Raw genomic sequence first — 22,229 nt, 5'->3', positions numbered from 1 at the left:
TCCACAAATGGCACAGTGGAGAACTTTCCTAGGAGTAGCCAGCCTACCAGAATTTCACAGACAAACCTCTACAGAATTGCAGGCCTCACTTACATCAGTTAAGTTCTGTAATACGAAAGACACTGGGCAAAAATAGCATCCATGGGAAAAGGACAAACCACTGCCCAAAAAAAATACAAGGCTTGTTTTGCATTTCCCAAAAATGCATGTAGATGATGACCAATACTTTTTTTGGGGATAATATCTGTAAGACTGATGAGTCAAAGGAGGAACCTTTTTGGAAGATATGAGTCTTGTTACTTCTGGTGTAAAGCTAACACCACATTCCACAATAAGAACTTCATACCAACAGTCATACATGGGATTGATATTGTTATGCTTTGTGGCTCTTTTACTTCTCAAGACCTGTACAACCTGTTATATAATTGATATAATCATAAATTATATCTATCCAAAAATCTTGAAGGATGTGTTGTAAGGGTATTTTACATATTTAAGTACTGATTGGTTCTGTCCGCTTTAATTATTCATCTTCTATATTCTTTGTAATGATAATCCTTATCCCTTTGTGCTGAGGTTTTTTTTTCAATACATTTTTTATTTTCAAGAAAATGTTTCAGAATTTTCAAGAAAATTCCTGATTGATTATCTCAGAGACATGAGTACTGCCTAGTGGACATCCTTAGGAGGAGGAGCTGAAAGGTATAAACCTTTGTGCACAAACAAAAATAACGGAGCTCTGCTGAGAACATCATCCAGATAGGATGTTGTAGGTCACTATATCCTTCTTGTATCACCATGGGGCATTGGCCATGTGCTATGACTTGGCAACAGGAGCTCCCCCCATTTGGTTGCAGGTCAGTGAATTTTTTGTTATTTAACTTTACTACTACTGTATGTGATTTGTCTGTTTTATATTTTTTAACACATTTAGTAAATATATTTATTTGCTTAGCCTGTGTAAACTTATTTATTCTGAAATCATTTGAATTCACGTTAAAACAAAGGCGAATGTCCACAGTGTGCCACTTTTGAATGGCTCAAAAGAAACATAATTAAGGCCTCGGAGTGGCCAATTCAACTTTAATCCCATTGAGATACTTCAAAATGACCCCAAAAAGGCAGTTCATGCTCAAAAAACGTCCAATCAAAACAATTTTGCAAAGAAGAGTGGGTCAAAATTCCTCCACCACAATGTAATCACAAGTCATCACAAACGTTTGATTGCAGTTGTTACTGCCAAGGGTGGCACAACCTGTTATTAATTTCAAGGGACAATTACTTTGGAATGATCATTAAAAAGCTGCATTTTGTGTTTAGTCATGTTGTCTTTATCTTATGTTAAAATTAGTTAGATGATCTGAAAAATGTAAATGTGATGAATTAGCAAAAATATAAGAAATCAGGTGAGGGACAAATAATTTTTCACAGCACTGTATACTTTAGTTTAAACATAGATCTAATCATCTACTTTAAAACTTGAGTCCACGTGCATATTGTGTATTTTACACATGGATTTCTTCACAGGTTTTTTTTGTACTATGGTGCTTAAAAGTTTGCGAACTCTTCAGAATTCTCTATATTTCTGCATGAAGTAGATAAAGATAACCAAATCGAACACATAAGTTAAGAATATTAAACTTGATAATTTATTTATTGAGAAAAATTATCCAGTATCTCAGGTCTGTGAGTGGCAAAAGTATGTGTACCACTAGAGTTAGCAGATTATTTGAAGATGCAATTAGGGTAGGTGTTTTCAATCAATGGGATGACCTGAGTAGATGACTTGTTTTGTTTGAAGAACAGGGATCCATGAAAGTCTGATCTTTAAATGTATCATGGCACGAACAAAAGAGATTTATAATGACCTCAGGAGAAGAGCTGTTGATGCTCATCAGGCTATAATAGGTTACAAGATCAAAAGACTCTGGACATCTCTAAAGACTTTGGACACCACTAGTCCACAGTCAAACAGATTGTGTACAAACGGAGGAAATTCAAGACCACTATTACCCTCCCCAGAAGTGGTCGACAAACAAAGATCATGTCAAGAGCAAGGTGTTTAATAAGCCATGAGGTCACAAAGGAACCCAAGGTAACCGCTAAGCAACTAAAAGAAATTCTCACATTAGCTGTTAATCTTCATGAGTCAACCATCAGTAAGACGCTTAAAGGGGCTGTCCGGGCTTTTACTTTTGATAATCTATCCTCAGTATAGGTCATCAATATTAGATTGGCAAGGGTCCAACACCAGACACCCCACCAATAAGTTGTATGAGGATACGGCATGGCCAGTGAAATAAATCAGCTAAATCTTAAAGAAAATGTCAGGACAGCTATCCTTGAGCTGAATCTCAAGAGAATGCGAGTCATGCAGCTAGACAACGACCATAAGTACAATCATTCTACCACAGAATGATTAAAGAATAACACTTTGAAATAGTCAAGTCAATGTCCTGACCTTAATTTAATAGAAATGTTGTGGAAGTACCCGAAGTGAACCGTTCATGGAACAAAACCCACCAACATAACAAAGTTGAAGTTGTTTGGCACGGAGGAATGGGCTAAAATTCCTCCAAGCCAGTGTGAAGGACTAAACAATTACAGGAAATGTTTAGCTTCAGTTATTGCTGCTCAAAGGGATCACACTAGATACTAAAAGTAAGGGTTCACATTTTTTGTCACTCCCAGACATGTGATATTGGATCAGCTTCCTCAATGACCAAATCTAATATTTTTTACTCACTTGTTGGATTTGGTAATATTTATCTATTTTTAGGACTCATGTGAAAAATCTGATTCAGTTTTAGATCAAATTTATGCAGAAATATAGAAAGTTCTGCAGGGTTCACACACTTTTTTAGACACACCTGCTGTGTTCATTTTGAAATCCGCAGCATGTGAATTGTTTGTGAAGATTTTCAGTGCAAATTTCAGCTTTTGCAATACAAAGGTAGAAATCTAGGGTAATAAAAAACATGTGATAAAAACTCATTTAACATATTTGGATTTTGTTGCAGATTCTTTGCAGAAACACAGCGTTGTGTGCATGAAACCTTAAGCTGCCCCTGCACAATCAGATTTGCACCAGGTTTTCAGTCCGTTGCAAAGGAGCACCAATGGATGTGTTATCATGCATTGGCACTCACACTGCCCAAACACTGGGCATTGTAATACAACCCTTACAGAGAAGGGGTGCTTTGAGGCATAAACAGAACTTTGACAGGAAAAGGCTTTAAAAAAGTACCACACATGAAAATCTAAGAACACTGTAATTTTTCCTGGAGGCATGTTTTCAAATAAAATCATATTTTTGGGGTTTTGCATCTGCCTAATACTGTATTCCTGCACAACACATAGGTGAATTATGGCGAGTGAACTCATCACCTAGCTTGAGGTCCAAACTATACTGAATTTACCACTGAGACTTACAACATGCGAAATACAACAAAAGTTGGGGCATTACCCTTCACAAAAAGTAGATGTCTTTGCTCTAACCCACACTAGAATGGATGTAATCTGAATTCTCTGCCATCTGCACCCTCACCCTCATAGGGACAACCTACAGATCTTCATTAACTTTTTCATGATGCTTTAGAGCAGTGTTTCCCAACCAGTGTGCCTTCAGCTGTTGCAAAACTACAACTCCCAGCATGCCCGCACAGCCTTTGCCATGTCCAATTGTATATATGAAAGCAGGCAAAAACAGAGTTTTCAGTTATAATTCCATCAATCTGGACATCCAGTTTACTGTGGTTATCACTTGATTTACTTGTCATGTAGAAAGCAAATCACACTGATATTTAAAGAATCACTTCGACGTCAGCTAAATATCTCTGCTGCAAAAATCCTAATTGTAGACTCCAAAGTATAGCAATTACAAGTGCTCCAATAAGACCATATTCCGTGCAGTCAATTGATAGGCAGCATGTACAGTACTTCAATACTAGCAGAGATTTAAAGAGGCGTGAAATGCATGAATTTAGGCAGCAAACCTCCTTTTTTCAAATTTACCAAAACGGCACACTTGGCATACTGTAATACAATTGGTACAGCTCACACAGGATGATGACTTCTTTTCCTTAAAGAGAGTCTGTCACCTAGATTTTACATCTGCAATTAACGCCAATGTGTTATTGTGCATTTATACATCACTAAAACCATGCCTCTTATTGCGTTATCGCCATTTCCAATCCCCAGAAAACACACTTTGATGTATATGCAAATGAGGCATTAAGTACCTTCCCTTCTTCCGGTGATGTCACCGATCTCCTCATGCAAATCTCGCGCAGGCACAGACTACCGCTGAGCCTGCACGATACAATACATACTGTGGACATTGGCTACACGGTATGTACTACACATGTGCTGCTGACCTGCACAGTAGAAGAACACTGGAAGAGGTGCACGGCCATCGGGAATAACAAGACTGGAGCTCAGCAACACCTGCGCAGTACATACTGTGAAGCTGATGCCCACAGTATGTACTGTAAAGTGCAAGCAATGTTTGTGTACAAGCAACTGACTTGCTGCAGATTTCAAGATCCACACAGCAAGTCAATTTGGAATTTTGCAGATTCAAAACTTGGATGCAAAATGGTCTGACTTTATTCATCTGCAAAATGGACATGGATGTGTGCAGGGGCATAGCTAATGGCTCATGGGCCCTGGTGCAAGAGTTCAGCTTGGGCCCCCCCTTCCCTCAGTGCTTTGTGGCCAGGGGCAGAAAGCACAAGGCCTTCGTGCTGCCCGAGGCAAAAATTGATACGGCACCCCCTTGAGCCAGAGGTGTAACTTGACCAGCATGCACTTTCTATAATACTGGTTCTTGGGCCCGGTAGCGACTGCTACCTCTGCACCCCCTATAGCTACGCCCTGGATGTGTGAATAAGGCCTAAAGGGGAGAATCCAACGGCCTAAAAATGAGAAGCACACAGTGGTTGGCTGAATGTGCCCTCCAGATTGTGAATGTGTAGCTCTTATACATGACCTGCGCCAGATTTCCAAAAGTGTGAGCACTTCTAAAGGAGAGCAAAAGTGAAGTATTGGGACCAGTGGTACTCTACTCTTCTCATTAGCTTAATAATCCAACAGAGCATCTGAAGTTCTCTGCCGATGACAGCCTTTATGGTTAGCATGCGAGGTGTAGTTCTATGGAACAGATCAGTCACTTCCAGTGAGGATTACAAATAATATTAAAATTCACTCTCATCCTACCTGTTTAGTTCTCAGTTTGGACTCCTCCGATAAGTTGTTGTATGTGTAATGGGCTTGGGTCACTCCACAAAACAAGACGGCAACAATCCCTGCAAAGCAAGTTGTAGAGACCACTATGAAAATAAGAAGTTCTTCAAAATCAACATATACAACATAATCCTATATATATATATATATATATATATATATATATATATATATATACATATATTGTGGTGTTTTGCTCTGGTAGACAGGCTAGTGGACGCAGTATAGAGGCAATCACAAAGTCTTTAACTTAAACAGTTCAGTGTTTATTCACACATAAGGAAAAACAAAATGACCGTTCACAGTCTTGGTGTTTGTTCACACCATGCAATGTCCATAGAACAAAATCTTCACCTGGTTAGCAGTTTTCCATCCAAATTCCACAGCAGGCTTTAGGGGCCTGTTTCCCGGCATGCGGCTCTCAGCCCTTTAGCACGGCACAAATTCACAGGTCCCAAAACAGAGAGACTCCCCAGCTTCTCTGTTAGGCCTAGTTCACACGAACGTTTTTTTTGAGGGTGTACGGGCCGTTTTTTTGTGTTCCGTATACGGTCCGTATACGGAACCATTCATTTCAATGGTTCCGCAAAAAAAAAACGGATTGTGTTCCGTATGCATTCCGTTTCCGTTTTTCCGTTCCGTTGAAAGATAGAACATGTCCTATATTTGGCCGCAAATCACGTTCCGTGGCTCTATTAAAGTCAACGGGTCCGCAAAAAAAAAAAAACACATATGGAAATGCATCCATATGTCTTCCGTATCCGTTCCGTTTTTTTTCTGAACCATCTATTGGTTATGCCCAGCCCAATTTTTTCTATGTAATTACTGTATACTGTATATGCCATAAGGAAAAACGGAACTGAAAAACGGTAAGGAAACGGAAACACAACGGAACTCAAAAACGGAACAACGGATCCGTGAAAAACGGACCGCAAAAAACTATAAAAGCCATACGTTCGTGTGAACTAGGCCTTAGATGGAGGAAAAACCACACCCTGCTGAGACTGCTGGCTGGGTTTTATATAGGCCAAAAAAGACCCGGCCTGGAACGTGGGGAGTAGCCACCCACCCAGCACTTTGGCTACTCCCAGTAAGAGCTGGCCTGGATTGGATTTACAGCCATACTAACAACAAAACAGTGTCAGTGAGCACTAGCTGCCGCTGACACTTAAAACTACTGGCTCTTACCTCACCGAGGCCAGGAATCTCGGTGACACATACCTTCTATCAATGACGGCCCTTTGCGCCTTCCTACAATATATAATGAAAAGCCTATAAACAGAGTGCTGCTCCCCAGTGTAAAACTCTTTGTGCATCTCATATTTTCTAGGAATGAAAATGACTATCATTTGTTAAATCTTCATCCGACAAGCGCTACACAAATATGAATTTCACAAGCCCCTTAGGTAATATCTTATCTACTTGAAGTACAAGCCTAAAGTGTTGCTTTGTTTAGTGATCAGCAGGACTTTGCAGCTGTCAGGATTGCAGACAGGAAGACAGCCCTTGCTGTACTATGTACTGTACCAATGAACTAAAGCGCATCCTCAGCCAAAAATCACATCTAATTAAGTATTTTTAAACATCATTACCTTAAAACAGCTGTCGAAGAGCCATTGACAGCCGAGGTAAACACAGTATCTGGATCCAGGATCACACTGCTGGGATGCATCATGCTGTAAGTGGCTTGATATGATAGAATTAAGCAAGCAGCATTTGGTGCTTGTCTCAAAATGTATCGGTGCTATGTCTTTGGAATTCATAAAAGGCCAATAGCACTGTACACTGCATTGTAATTATATATATCCTTGGGCAATATGAAGCGTTAGTTCATAAAGGTCATATGTTAGGTTAAAGGGAACCTCTCACGTTGAACATGGTCTCTGAGCTGCAGGCAGCACGTTATAGAGCAGGAGGAGCTGAGCGGATTAATATATAGTTTTATTGGAAAAAATTCAGTAAAACTTGTATTTTATTCATTTATATTTCTGCTCATTCTGCTCTTTAAAGTCAAGGAGGCGGTCCTATCAGTGATTAACAGCTATCTCTGTATGCAGTGTCATAGAGGGAAGGCTTGCAGTAGAAACCTGTCACCTCGCAAAGGCCTCCAGATCTGCCATGTATGGGACCCTCAGGCTGGGTCTCTAACGCACACTGTCAGTGTGAAACTGACAGTTTTAATGTAGTACTATACAGCATGTATTGTACTACACTGAAACAGGGATCAGACCCTGAAATGTTAAAGTCCCTATACTGGGACAAAAATAAAAAGTGAAAAGTAAGTAAGAAAAAAAAAAAAAAAAAGGTTTTATGAAAATAAGAAAATAAATAAAAAAGTTTACAGTAAAAAAAAGTGTCCCTCTTCCTTCATCAAGTGATTTTTGATAAATAATAATGTCATAAAAATAGACATATTAGATATCGCCGTGTCCATAACAAGTGGCTCTATAAAAATATCACATCAAAAAAGAAAAAAAAAAAACTGTGCCAAAAACAGACAGAACAACTTTTTATGCTATGCTATTTGCTCCTTTCTTTTCCTTTAATTCTTGTGGCACACCTAAAGGGTTAACAAAGTTTGTAAAATGATATTTGAATAACTTGAGGGGTATAGTTTCTAAAATGGGGTAATTTAGGGATAGTTTCTATTATGTAAGCCCCGCAAAGTAACTTCATAACTGAATTGGTCCTTAAAAAAAGCAAGTTTCAATGTGGAGGCCATACTAGAAAATATTGGAAAAAAATGGATTTTAGTGAGAAAAAGTATATTGCATCTCCCACATGGACACAAAATATTGGCTAGGGATGGTTAAAATATGTTGCTCCTATTGAAGCACCTGTTATTGTTAAAAAATTACTGTGCTTCAAAAGATATTCCCACACTAGGAGCATAAACTCTCGCAGCTCCACACTCTAATTGGAATATTTAGAGAGAAATTTGTACAATATATTTAATCCTAACTCATGGGGAATGGTCTTGTACAAAGCTTCTATGTAACAGGTTACCCATATGTAGGCAGGACACCAGGTGAGACCATCCACTATGCCAAGGTTATTTTTAGTGTCTTTTAAATGTCCGGGGCAAAATCCAACCAATGGCTGTAACAGAGATCCAGAGAGAAAGATTCTCATTTAAAGAGTTGATTCCCGCTGGGGCAAACAAAAATTCACACTCTAAATTATTCAAAATCCCTGTTCTTAAACCTCTAATATTGTCACGGGAAGGTAGGCAAGCAGGGAAATAACCAAACTCAGGGAAAACAAACAGAACAATAGACTAGGCCCAAAAGCTAGGGAGAAAAGGGTCACCTCCTAGCGATCCCTAAGGCTTTCCCTATACTGCTGTGCACATGTGCATACCCTTATGGTGGATATGCACATGCCCTCGTGCCTAAGTCTATATACCCTGGGAGAACCCTGAGCAGTAGGGAAAGGGGAATAAGCGACCTGCTTTTTCAAACAGAGGACTTATATTGAGCTGACTGGAGCAGACAATCCACAACACATTCAAAGCCCACAGGAATGAACTATAACCCGCACAGGCCACTGGGAGAAGGAGAAATAAATAGCCTCGCTAACAATCAACCCAGTACACCTGAGGGAAGGTGGGTCCAGTTGAAAACCCAAACCAAAACAAAGAGAAGAATCAGACATGTGCAGCCAGCCTGGCAGATCTCCACACATTCACAGGGCAAGGCGTGACAAATATTCAACGTAATTTTTCTTGAAAGACAGAGGTGGGATCCAAAGGTAACTTCCGATAAGAGACTTCATCACTGAGGTGGCTGATATGCAATAGTCTAGAAAGACCAGTGTTCTTAAGTACTATCGTTCTTGTTTTCTGATTCCTGATTGATTAGCTATCCATTTAAAGGGTTATGCCATGTGACTGATGTAAAAAAAAAAATGAAAATCAGAGATCGTGAAGAACATGACAATCTCTTTGTAACAAGGCTAGAACTGGCCATGTAACAGACCTCTTATCAATTGTTGCTCAAATTGGTCCGCTAGATTTCGTTCATGCTGTCAGCTCAGGAGGCGTGTCCTTTCTTGAGAAGAAAGCGGGCATGTCTTTTCTCAGGAGTAATGTCCTTTCTGCTATGGCTCTTTCCCTGTAACTGTCACAGCTTCTAACAGTATATATGAATAGTAGTAGTTGAAGGATGGAACTCAGCTTGTGCGACCACCTCAGTAGGGGGATGTGCACATTACTATATAGAGTAAACACCAGGGGGCGCCATTATAATGAAGTAAAAAGAATATCTCACAACTAGAGCATTATTATAACAGAAAATAAATGACAAAAATAACTAGTTTTATATGCTGAATTATATTAAAATAACATTTAATGGTGTCAGAACCAATTTAACCAGTCACTCCAGCTCTATTCTTTCAGTCTACAGTATTTATTGGTAAGTGCATCCTGTACATGAGGCATGGTTGTGACACACTCCTCTACGGAAGTGCCCCTATACTTACTGTATACTTCAGATTTCCCTCTTTCAACATGTCATGACACCGTAACAGCTGGAATATTGGTGAATTTACTGACTGTGACAGTAGCTGCTGCTGATGAATAGTTATGTATAGCAATATGCATTCCAACTATAGAGGGAGAACACAGCAAAGGGTGGAGGCAATGAGGTACGTATCAGAAAGGAAAGCAGTTGTGTATATCATAAAGTAAGAAGCATAGCTCAGGCAAGTACAGTATATTGTAAACTAGGGAATTTTTAAAGCCATACTTAGGGTCTGACCAATTTGATCGGTAGAGTCTAAGAGTATATTCAAAGGTGGCAGTTTTGTTGCAAAAAATTATGTAACTCAAAATCATTTTCATGCATCTGAAAGGAGCTGTTTTTGCAGCAAGCACAGCTTTTCGATAAATTAGACAGGTGCTGAAAATTTTTGCAACAAATCTGCTACATGTGAATACCTCCTTGTGTGTATGCGCCCTCCAGGTGTAAAATGAAAGATCATACTCCAGAGCTGCAATAACGGTTGAACGAATATGTAAAGTGGACTTTGATCTAAATATCTGGGAAAATTCGATTAACTGCAAAGCCGAATTTCCGAGTGTTTTGTGGACTAGTAACGAATCAATTTTCCCTAAAATGGCGTTAAAAAAAAGAATACGTACTCACCTCATCCATTTGAGCGTGAAGAGGCTGCCATCTTGATTGAAGATCCCGTGTGAAATTTTGAGCGCAGTGACGTATGAAGTCACCATGACAGCCAGCGTGATGTCGTCATCACGCACCACACGAGATTTTGTGCGGGATATTTAATCAAGATGGCCGCAGAGGCCTCTTTGCTCTTAACTCATTAACCCCTGAAAGCCCAGGAGATGCCGCAAACAGCGATGAACGTGGTATCTGAGGGGTACAAAAACGGTGGGCAGTGCAAACGTTGCTCCCAGTCATTGAGCCCCCTGCATACAAAGTAACGTGCTTTGTGAAGAAGTAATTAGTCACAAAGCAAATTTCTTTGTGAAATTTGGCGACGCAACCGCATCAAATCCAGAGCTGCAATAAGGGTTGAGCGAATATGTAAAGTGGACTTTGATCTAAATTTCTGGGAAAATTCGATTAACTGCAAAGCCGAATTTCCGAGTGTTTTGTGGACTAGTAACGAATCAATTTTCCCTGAAATGGCGTTTGAAAACTTTTCTCATCTCTAGCTGCAATCATAATTTTGCTTGTTGAATCTGCTAATTGTTGACAGTTCGTGAACAGACAACTTTAGCTTCCTCTACTGCACTGCTTTGAGAGATTACATTTTTCCTATTTTGGATCATAGTACAAGGACTTCACTTTACAGGATGCAAATGATCATCAAATCAAGCTATCGAGAAGACCTTACTTCCAGATAAGTAATGACCAATATTTTACCGTATAACCATGAATTGATATAATGTAACTGCAGCAAAATAATAATACTTTAGTGATAGCCGATTTGGCCGGTAACACAAATCCAACCGCAAGAACTGCTGTAGTACAGTACTAGTAATCACTCCATTGGACTCAATTCACAAGATGCTCATGACTCGCTGCAGATTTGCAAAAGAGCAGATGTTAAATTGCTACAAAAATGCCATAAACAAGCAGGGAGTTGACACATCTGCTGGACTAGGTTTGTGGCTTTTGAGGTTAAAGAATTGTCTGAGGTCCCTTAAAATATGAATTTTAACAAGATCAGCAGCTCAAACTTGCCATTAACATTCATTTAGTCAGCTACAGAGGTCTCTCCAGAGCTGGCAGTAATTGCAGCTGTTCATGACATCATATGCATTAGTATTGCCAGCAATCTCATAAGGTGTTTGGCAGCTGGCTAACACAAACTGTAATATGCTTATAGCCTGCCCACACTCAGCTGACTGAGGGTAACAGCATCTTCAGGTGCACCAGGATCATACATCACTTTATCTAATTACATTCCTTAGAAAAGGCCTGACAAAGTACACTGCTCAAAAAAATAAAGGGAACACTTAAACAACACAATGTAACTCCAAGTCAATCACACTTCTGTGAAATCAAACTGTCGACTTAGGAAGCAACACTGAGTGACAATCAATTTCACATGCTGTTGTGCAAATGGGATAGACAACAGGTGGAAATTATAGGCAATTAGCAAGACACCCCCAATAAAGGAGTGGTTCTGCAGGTGGTGACCACAGACCACTTCTCAGTTCCTATGCTTCCTGGCTGATGTTTTGGTCACTTTTGAATGCTGCCGGTGCTTTCACTCTAGTGGTAGCATGAGACGGAGTCTACAACCCACACAGGTGGCTCAGGTAGTGCAGCTTATCCAGGATGGCACATCAATGCGAGCTGTGGCAAGAAGGTTTGCTGTGTCTGTCAGCGTAGTGTCCAGAGCATGGAGACAGGCCAGTACATCAGGAGACGTGGAGGAGGCCGTCGGAGGGCAACAACCCAGCAGCAGGACCGCTACCTCCGCCTTTGTGCAAGGAGGAACAGGAGGAGCACTGCCAGAGCCCTGCAAAATGACCTCCAGCAGGCCACAAATGTGCTCAAACGGTCAGAAACAGACTCCATGAGTGTGATATGAGGGCCCGACGTCCACAGGTGGGGGTTGTGCTTACAGCCCAACACCGTGCAGGACGTTTGGCATTTGCCAGAGAACACCAAGATTGGCAAATTCGCCACTGGCGCCCTGTGCTCTTCACAGATGAAAGCAGGTTCACACTGAGCACATGTGACAGACGTGACAGAGTCTGGAGACGCCATGGAGAATGTTCTGCTGCCTGCAACATCCTCCAGCATGACCGGTTTGGCATTGGGTCAGTAATGGTGTGGGGTGGAATTTCTTTGGAGGGCCGCACAGCCCTCCATGTGCTCGCCAGAGGTAGCCTGACTGCCATTAGGTACCGAGATGAGATCATCAGACCCCTTGTGAGACCATATGCTGGTGCGGTTGGCCCTGGGTTCCTCCTAATGCAAGACAATGCTAGACCTCATGTGGCTGGAGTGTGTCAGCAGTTCCTGCAAGACGAAGGCATTGATGCTATGGACTGGCCCGCCCGTTCCCCAGACCTGAATCCAATTGAGCACATCTGGGACATCATGTCTCGCTCTATCCACCAACGTCACGTTGCACCACAGACTGTCCAGGAGTTGGCAGATGCTTTAGTCCAGGTGTGGGAGGAGATCCCTCAGGAGACCGTCCGCCACCTCATCAGGAGCATGCACAGGCGTTGTAGGGAGGTCATACAGGCACGTGGAGGCCACACACACTACTGAGCCTCATTTTGACTTGTTTTAAGGACATTACATCAAAGTTGGATCAGCCTGTAGTGTGTTTTTCCACTTTAAGTTTGAGTGTGACTCCAAATCCAGACCTCCATGGGTTGAAAAATTTGATTTCCATTTTTTTATTTTTGTGTGATTTTGTTGTCAGCACATTTAACTATGTAAAGAACAAAGTATTTCAGAAGAATATTTAATAAACTCAGATTCTAGGATGTGTTATTTTTGTGTTCCCTTTATTTTTTTAAGCAGTGTACATTCTGCACTGATGGGTAGAAGGTGAAGCCCCACATTTGTCCTGGTGAGATAAACAGACATGCACTGGGTGGTTTGTCACTCTGCAGGTACAACTGCTCCTCCCTGCCTCCATGACATCATCTGATGGCAGTGTTTTCCGTACTGACTGTAGCTTAGCTGAAACAAATTCACTGCATCATTGAGATGTACGTGGATTCATTTTCACAGGATATAATGTAAAGAGTTGGAGAACTTCCTGAAGGACACCAATGATATATATTTTTTTAAATCAGATTGATGAAATATTGAGTGCTGATGCTGAGTTCATATGACTGTTAGATATACAAAGAATATACTGCAGGGATTTAATTGTGTTAAAGAACAATTTGGAGAAATACAGTATTGGATAATGGGATTATATAATTTCTCATGACATTATTGGAGATGGTGTCAAAGAATTATTTCAGGTTTGACAATGACTTTTACTCTATCACAGAAAGCAACCATCTAAAACTTAACTTTTATTAGGATCATTAAATATCCAAAAAAGGACTAATAAACAAAAATGCAACTACAGAAAGAGCTGTAATGGCCCGGACAGGCGGCCAAAGCCTATGGGATGAGCAGTGGGGCAACACGTCTATATACCTATGTCTGTCCCTGCTCCACCCTACAATGATAACCTCAGCCCAGAGATACACCTGGATGGTAGGCGTACTCTGTCCGCGTACCTTGGCTAACCTGTCCTTACAAGGCCCTCACTTCAATATAATATACGATACAAAATTGAAAATCCCACAATTTGACACACAGTACTTGGTTCACAATCTCAGTACTATTCACAGTGTCAACGCGTTTCGCCTTATAATAACTAAGGTTCGGCAGGGGACATTTGGTATCAAACATTAAAAGTTAGATAATAAGTCAAGTGTATAGGAGACAAAGAGAAAAATAAGGAAGAAGAAACTGGAGCGCCCCAAAGCGGCACTGGTCTGTGAGAGATAAACTACACTTTATGTATAGAAGAGAACAATGTTGAGGTCAAAAGATACTTCAATAATAACCACCAGTATAGTATTTATCTGATAAATCAAGTCGACGTTCATTCACCCACAGACCGATGGTGCACAGTTGGAGGGGCTCCAGGGGGAAGAAAGATACAATGACTTTTACTTGCAGTTCCAAGTTATCACAAAATGTATTTTCAGAAAAGGTGTTTGGAGCAGTCGTCCACAAGGCTGTGATATGTGGTCATTGTGTTCCTGCTTTTAAGAATGATGAGAGATCTCTTTTTAATTCTGTTAGTTTTTGGAATTGCTGTAATGAGCCAATCTGTCACCTATGATTGTGATATTATAAAACATTTTTGAAAGTTCAGACAAAAAAAGGGGGGTTTCGAAACCCACCGATTGTGATAATTTACTTTATTATACTGGCCATCATTCTTCTCATATTTTTCTCAGTATATCGAAGTCAGTTTATTCAAGAGTATATATATGAAATAAATAGGAAAAACTGAGATTAGAAGAGTAGTGGAGGAAACTGGTAGGAAGTCAGTCAAGAAGTGAATTGAGAGGGATGCACAATCTGAAGGAAAGAGAAAATCAATTTGCATATGTGTCAACACGTTTCTATATTTCTACATAAATTTGACCAAAAACTACATCAGATTTTTACACAAGTCCTAAAACTAGGTAATGACCAAAAAAATTATGATCAAAAAATGAGTCAAACCTGGTCAATTATTTTTGAGGAAAATTATCCAATATCACGTCTGTGAGTGGCAAACGTATCAAAGCTTTAGGATTAGGATTAGAAAATAATTTGAAGGTAAAATTGGAGTCAGATGTTTTCAATCAATGGGATGTCAATTAGGTATAAGTTGGAGACCTGCTTTATTTAAAGAGTAGGGATAATCAAAGTTCATCTTCTCAACATATATTTGTGGAAGTGTATCATCAAAAAATGAAGAAGGTCACGGCACTCCAGAAGCAGATTCAATGTGTTTTAATACACCAAGTATTCAGCAGCAACTGAATACTTGCTGCTGAATACTTGGTGTATTAAAACACATTGAATCTGCTTCTGGAGTGCCGTGACCTTCTTCATTTTTTGCTGGTACATTTGGGGTCTCTGAGGCCAAGACCTGACGTCACGAGCACCGCCGCAAAGTCGCTTGAGTGTATTCAAGTAAGTGGTGCTGTCCTACCTTACATTTTTGTGTGATCTGGAAGTGTATCATTGCATCCTCAAATGATATTTCTAAAGACATCAGAAGAAAAGTTGTTGCTGATCATTAGGCTGGAAAAGATTACAATATCATCTTTAAAGAATTTGGACTCCACCAATTCATAGTCAGACAGATTGTTTACAAATGGAGGAAATTTAAGACCAATATTACTCTCCCTAGGAGTATAACACCTATATGGGAAAACCAATGCACACTGCATCCAAAAATCTACGCAGTAGTATACCAAAACATATCTTTATTAGAATTAAAAAATATAAAATTCATAAATAAATTGGCAATGACAGACACAAGCACCAGGAGTGTTCCACACAACAGGATCAAGTATAAATATACATAGGAAAGACTATAAAGAACATGCAGGAAAAGGTGTATACAAAAAAGCCATATGGTTCACCCTCCTAAGCTTAGAAATATTCAAACCAAAAAGGTAAAATACAGACCCGGTTGATGGCACCTCCAAAGCCACGACACGTGTTTTGCATCAGCTTCCTCAGGGGGAACATTTTTGGATGAGACAAAAATAGAACTTTATAGTTTAAATGAGAAGTGTTATGTTTTGAGAAAGGTTTTTGGTGCTAGTATCATAGTTTGGGTTTGTTTTTACAGAGAGACAACGACCCTGAGCACACAAGTAGTTCTACCAAAGAATGGTTAAAGAAGAATTAAGTTCAAGTTTACCTTACTTTAATCCAATATAAATGTGTGTGGAAAGAACTCAAGCGTGAGGAAAGTAAGGAAACCCACAAACATGTCCTCCAAGCTGATGTGCATGACTAATCAACAATTACTAGAAATGTTGCAGTTATTGCTGGACAAAGGGGTCATACCAGATACTGAATGTAAAGGTTCACATACTTTTGACACTCAAAGACATGTGATTTTTGATCATTTTGCTAAATAAATAGACCAAGTCTAATATTTTATGACTCATTTGTTTGATTTGGTTATCTTAATCTAATTTTAGGACTTGTTCTGATGTAGTTTTAGGTCAAATGCAGAAATGTAGAAAATTCTGAAGGGTTCACAAACTTGTCTGGCTTGTCAGAGTTAGGGTTAGGGTTAGTGTGATCATCAAGAATGAATTTTATATCACCCATTGAAAGCGAAAAAACACAGTGCAAAGATTTTTTTTAAATGTCCATATGGGAAAAAGTATTTGGACAAACCACAACAGCTAAAAATCAGGCTGAATGAAATTAAGGGCGTATAGGGATTTAAAACTTCACCCACATAATAGACTCGGCAGAAAGCACCTCCACTGCATGTGGCACAGAGGCTGCACTGTGGTACAAGGAGGCATGGCATTTCAGGTACTCCAGAATCGGCCATGCAATGCTCTATCAAGTCCTGTATTTTAGGAGTTATTTTAAATTAGAACCAATGCTTCTAGAGGAGAAAATATCTTTACATATGGCATTTGATGGAGAATTATATTTGTCATATTCATACAGAATCTTAATGCTGCCATATCAAATTGGATGCATACCGAGGTACCCTAAAAGGGTCTAAGAAGAAAGGGATGCAAAATAAGCTCTCAACAAGCTCTGCCTCTAATGCCACCTGATGTAAGGCAGCTATCCTATACGTCAATGATGGACTCTTTAAATAGGCCTTCAGACATTACTCGGATATTAAATAAGCCCGCTTCTCATCTGCAGACAGCTGTTTCAGGGTGATTGCCACTCATCAGAGCAGAGAGTACTGGCTTAACTAGGTGAGAGGAATAAGTCAGGATTTGGGGGGTATTATCTCTCCTTGGGGTGCTGTCTTATTTAATATCAGAGTCATGTCTCAAGGCCTATTTAACCCCTTAGGGCTCATTTTCACCTTAAGGACTAGGCCATTTTTTGCAAATCTAACATGTGCCAATTTATGTGGTGATAACTTTAAAACGCTTTGACTTATCCAGGCCATTCTTGTCATGGTCTTACCTGCTTGCTGCTCTCCTTCGTTTGACATGTGCTGGCGGCCATCTTGGTTTCTGGGTTTCTTGTAGCCTTCCACCCTGCGGCTCCTCCTTCCCCTGGGAGGAGCTGGATGCCTAGCTCATATATATAGGAGGTCTGTGGCTTCAGTTCCTTGCTTGGTCCTCTTGTGTTCACATGCTTCTAAGACTGCTGCTGCTTCTGGTTCCTGATCCTGGCTTCGTCTGACTACCCTGCTGGTTCCTGATCCTGGCTTCGTCTGACTACCCTGCTGGTTCCTGATCCTGGCTTCGTCTGACTACCCTGCTGGTTCCTGATCCTGGCTTCGTCTGACTACCCTCCTGGTTCCTGACCTCTGGCTTCGCAAAGACTCTGCTCGGTTTCACCATCCGTTTGGACTTTTGCTTTACAGCTTTATTTTCAATAAAGCCTTCTTATTTTCACTTATCTCTTGTTGTACGTCTGGTTCATGGTTCCGTGACATTAGGACCAAGCCATGAATTCTGACGGTACAGGGCCATCCTCGCTACCCACGCTGGTTGCCAGACTTGATCAGCAGGATCACCTGTTGGGTCGGTTCGCTGTGGCGTTGCAAACCCTGCTTGAACGCACGGCTCATTTCGCTCCCGTTGCCGATGGGTCGGTTGTCGCTCCTGGGCTCGCTCCTACTGCCGCTCCGGTTGTTGCGCCAGAGTCTACCCCGACACCTGTTGTTGCGCCTGCGGTGTTTCGGGGTATGACCGGTTCTGCCCCTCTTCCACAGCGCTTTGGGGGAGAGCCAACTCAGTGCCGAGGTTTCCTTAACCAGGTGGGCATTTATTTAGAGTTGCTGCCACATGCCTTTCCTACTGAGAGATCAAAGGTGGGCTTCTTGATCTCGCTGCTCTCGGACAAGGCCTTGGCCTGGGCCAGCCCTTTATGGGAGAACAACAATCCGGTGGTTGCCGAGTTTTCCGGTTTTGTTGCTTCTCTTCGGAAGGTATTCGATGTGCCGGCTCGTGCTGCCTCTGCTGCGAAGCTCCTTATGTCCATCAGACAGGGTTCACGATCCGTAGCTGAATACGCCATTGAGTTTCGTACCCTGGCAGCAGAGGTGGGCTGGAATAATGAGGCTCTGGTCGCTGCTTTCTCTCATGGTCTCTCGGATGCCTTGAAGGATGAGGTTGCAGCTAAGGACCTACCAGTTGAGCTCGAGTCTCTTATTTCTTTCCTGATTTTGATTGACACCAGACTCAGGGAGAGACCTTCCTTTAAGGAGAACCTGCGGAGGTCTTCTAACAGATTGGTGCCTACGTTTGCTGTCCCACCCGTGCCTCCCTCTCCTCCCACGCCTCCTGGGGATGACTTGTCTGGGGGTGAACCCATGCAGCTGGGGTTTGCTCGCCTGTCCGAGGGGGAGAGGGCACTCCGGAGACGCGAGGGCCGATGCATGTACTGTGGTCTCGGTGGGCATTTTCGGTTGGCATGTCCGAACCGTCCGGGAAACGCTCGTACCCTGAGATCCTGTCGGGGGCAGATCTTGGGTGGAGTCTCCTCGTCCCCGGTTTCCCGTGTTGACAAACCACTGATCACTGTTGTCCTCTCCTGGGTCGGGGGCTCGGTGACGACCCAGGCGTTGGTGGACTCTGGTGCTGGTGGTTTGTTCATTGATAGTGTGTTCGCTGCCGCCAATTCCATTCCTCTGCAGGCTCGAGGTTCCCCACTGGCTCTTGAGGCGATAGACGGCAGACCCCTTCTGCCGCCACACGTGACTCATGAGACCCTTCCAGTGGGGATAGCCATTGGTGCCGTTCACAGAGAGTCGGCCTGCCTCCAGGTTATTTCGTCTCCACACTACTCGGTGGTCTTGGGGTACCCCTGGCTCCAGAAGCATAATCCGACTTTCGATTGGAGATCGGTCGAGATCCTCTCGTGGTCACCGCAGTGTGGGGCTAGTTGCATCCATGGGTCTGTCAAGTTGCTGTGTACTTCCTCGGACTCTCTGTTGCCTCCTGAATACGAGGAGTACCGGGATGTATTCGATAAGGTGCGCGCGGTTGCCCTACCTCCGCACCGCCCATACGATTGTGCCATAGAGTTACAAGCTGGTGCCGTTCCTCCTCGTGGCAAAGTCTATCCACTGTCGGTAGCGGAGAATGAGGCCATGGAGGAGTACGTGAGGGAGGCGCTTTCACGCGGACACATTCGCAAATCTTCGTCCCCGGCAGGGGCTGGATTTTTCTTTGTGAAAAAGAAGGGCGGTGAGTTGAGGCCTTGCATCGATTACAGGGGTCTCAATCGCATCACGATCAAGAACGCTTACCCGATACCCTTGATTTCCGAGCTGTTCGATCGCCTTAAAGGGGCCACGGTCTTTACCAAACTCGACCTGAGGGCGGCATATAACCTGGTAAGGATCAAGGCGGGCGATGAGTGGAAGACCGCGTTTAACACCAGGACCGGTCATTACGAATCCTTGGTTATGCCCTTTGGGTTGTGCAATGCGCCCGCAGTCTTTCAGGAATTCATCAACGATGTTTTCCGTGACCTGTTGCAGCAGTGTGTGGTAGTCTATTTGGATGACATCTTGGTATATTCTGAATCCATGGAGGCCCACATTCTGGATGTCAGACGAGTGTTGCAACGGTTACGAGAGAACAAGCTGTTCGGTAAGCTTGAGAAATGCGAATTTCACCGATCCCAGGTAACCTTCTTAGGTTACATCATTTCCGCTGAGTGGTTCTCTATGGATCCTGAGAAGGTTTCGGCTGTCTTACAGTGGCCCCAGCCCAGTGGTCTTCGTTCCCTGCAGCGCTTTTTGGGCTTCGCCAATTATTATCGGAAGTTCATCAGGGACTTTTCCATGCTGGCCAAGCCTCTCACGGATCTGACCAGGAAGGGCAGTAATTCCCAGGTCTGGCCGCTCGAGGCCATCCGAGCTTTTGAGGCCCTAAAGTCCGCCTTTGTGTCGGCTCCGATTCTGTCGCATCCCAACCCTGGGTTGCCCTTTGTCCTCGAGGTGGACGCGTCTGAGACGGGAGTAGGCGCCCTTCTGTCTCAGCGTAGAACACCAGAGGGTCCTCTGCTTCCTTGTGGGTTTTACTCCCGGAAACTGTCTTCCGCGGAGTGCAACTATCAGATTGGTGACAGGGAGTTATTGGCCATCGTGCAGGCCCTTAAAGAATGGAGGCACTTGCTCGAGGGTTCGGTGGTTCCGGTTCTCATACTGACGGACCACAAGAATCTGACCTACCTTTCTGAGGCCAAGAGATTGACACCACGTCAGGCCAGATGGGCTCTGTTCTTGTCACGTTTTAATTACGTGGTCTCCTACCTACCCGGTTCCAAGAACATCAGGGCGGATGCCTTATCACGGCAGTACTCCGAGCTGTCCAGGGAGGAGTCGATTCCGACTTCGGTCATACCTCCGAATCAGATCCTGGCCGCCATTCGCACCAGCCTGACCTCTCCCCTGGGTGAGCAGATTTTGGCGGCTCAATCTGGTGCTCCCTCTGGGAGACCCAACGGCAGATGTTTTGTGCCTGAGGAGTTGCGCACTCGGTTGTTGCGAACCTACCATAACTCCAAGACCGCGGGGCATCCTGGAAAGAATCAGCTGTCCTGGGCTGTTTCACGTCTGTTCTGGTGGCCTTCCCTACGTTCCGACATCGCCGCATATGTAGCGGCATGCTCCGTTTGTGCCCAGAGTAAGTCCCCTCGGCACCTTCCGTTGGGCCTTCTGCAACCCATAGCCACCGGGGAGCGCCCATGGTCACACCTGGGGATGGATTTCATTGTGGACCTCCCTGCATCCCGAGGCCATACGGTCATTCTCATGATTTTGGATCGGTTTTCCAAAATGTGCCACTGTGTTCCTCTCAAGAAGTTACCCTCTGCACAAGAGTTGGCCACGATTTTTGCCAGGGAGGTCTTCCGGTTGCACGGTTTGCCTAAGGAGATTGTGTCGGATCGGGGGAGTCAGTTTGTGTCCAGGTTCTGGCGCGCCTTTTGCTCCCAGTTGGGGATTCATCTCTCCTTCTCCTCGGCCTACCACCCTCAGTCCAATGGGGCCGCAGAACGATCTAATCAGGCCTTGGAGCAATTCCTTCGTTGCTATGTCTCCGATCACCAAGACAATTGGGTTGACCTCCTGCCTTGGGCTGAGTTTGCCAGGAACACGGCGGTGAACTCTTCCTCTGGGACGTCTCCCTTCATGGCCAATTATGGGTTCCAACCTGCCGTGTTACCGGAGGTATTCTCTCCCCAGGATATTCCGGCTGTGGAGGATCACCTTTCCGTCCTACGTGCTTCTTGGGTACAGATCCAGAAGTCCCTTGAGGTCTCTGCGCAGTGCCAGAGACTCCAGGCTGATCGCAGACGAGCGCCTGCTCCTTCCTACCAGGTCGGAGACCGTGTATGGTTGTCCACCCGCAACCTCAACCTTCGAGTGCCCACTCCCAAGCTGGCGCCTCGCTTTGTTGGTCCCTTCCGAGTGCTTCGCAGGGTAAACCCGGTAGCCTATGCCCTTGCGCTTCCTCCTGGCATGCGGATCTCCAACGTGTTTCATGTCTCCCTGTTGAAGCCACTGGTGTGTAATCGTTTCACTTCCTCGGTTCCTCGGCCTCGTCCGGTCCAAGTGGGCAATCGTGAGGAATATGAGGTGAGCAATATCCTGGACTCACGCCTGGTCCGCGGTCAGTTGCAGTTTTTGGTCCATTGGCGTGGTTATGGTCCAGAGGAGCGTTCCTGGGTTCCCTCCGCAGATGTCCATGCTCCTGCCTTGCTCCGAGCCTTCCACGCACGCTTCCCTCAGAAACCGTTTTGTGC

At 43.3% G+C, this 22,229-nt stretch overlaps 1 protein-coding gene across 1 annotated transcript in view; it reads right to left on the bottom strand.

Annotated features, from left to right (window-relative positions):
- SLC9A9 (solute carrier family 9 member A9) overlaps positions 1–22,229 on the bottom strand; it is a 902,549-nt gene that overhangs the window by 490,779 nt on the left and 389,541 nt on the right. Inside the window, exon 9 of the mRNA XM_040428049.1 lies at positions 5,218–5,306. Within this exon, the coding sequence (XP_040283983.1) occupies positions 5,218–5,306 (89 nt within the window). The remainder of the gene's footprint in view (positions 1–5,217; positions 5,307–22,229) is intronic.

This window comes from Bufo bufo, chromosome 4, assembly GCF_905171765.1.
Source record: "Bufo bufo chromosome 4, aBufBuf1.1, whole genome shotgun sequence".
Taxonomy (NCBI): Eukaryota; Metazoa; Chordata; class Amphibia; order Anura; family Bufonidae; genus Bufo; species Bufo bufo.
This window is presented reverse-complemented; position numbering and strand designations above follow the sequence as displayed.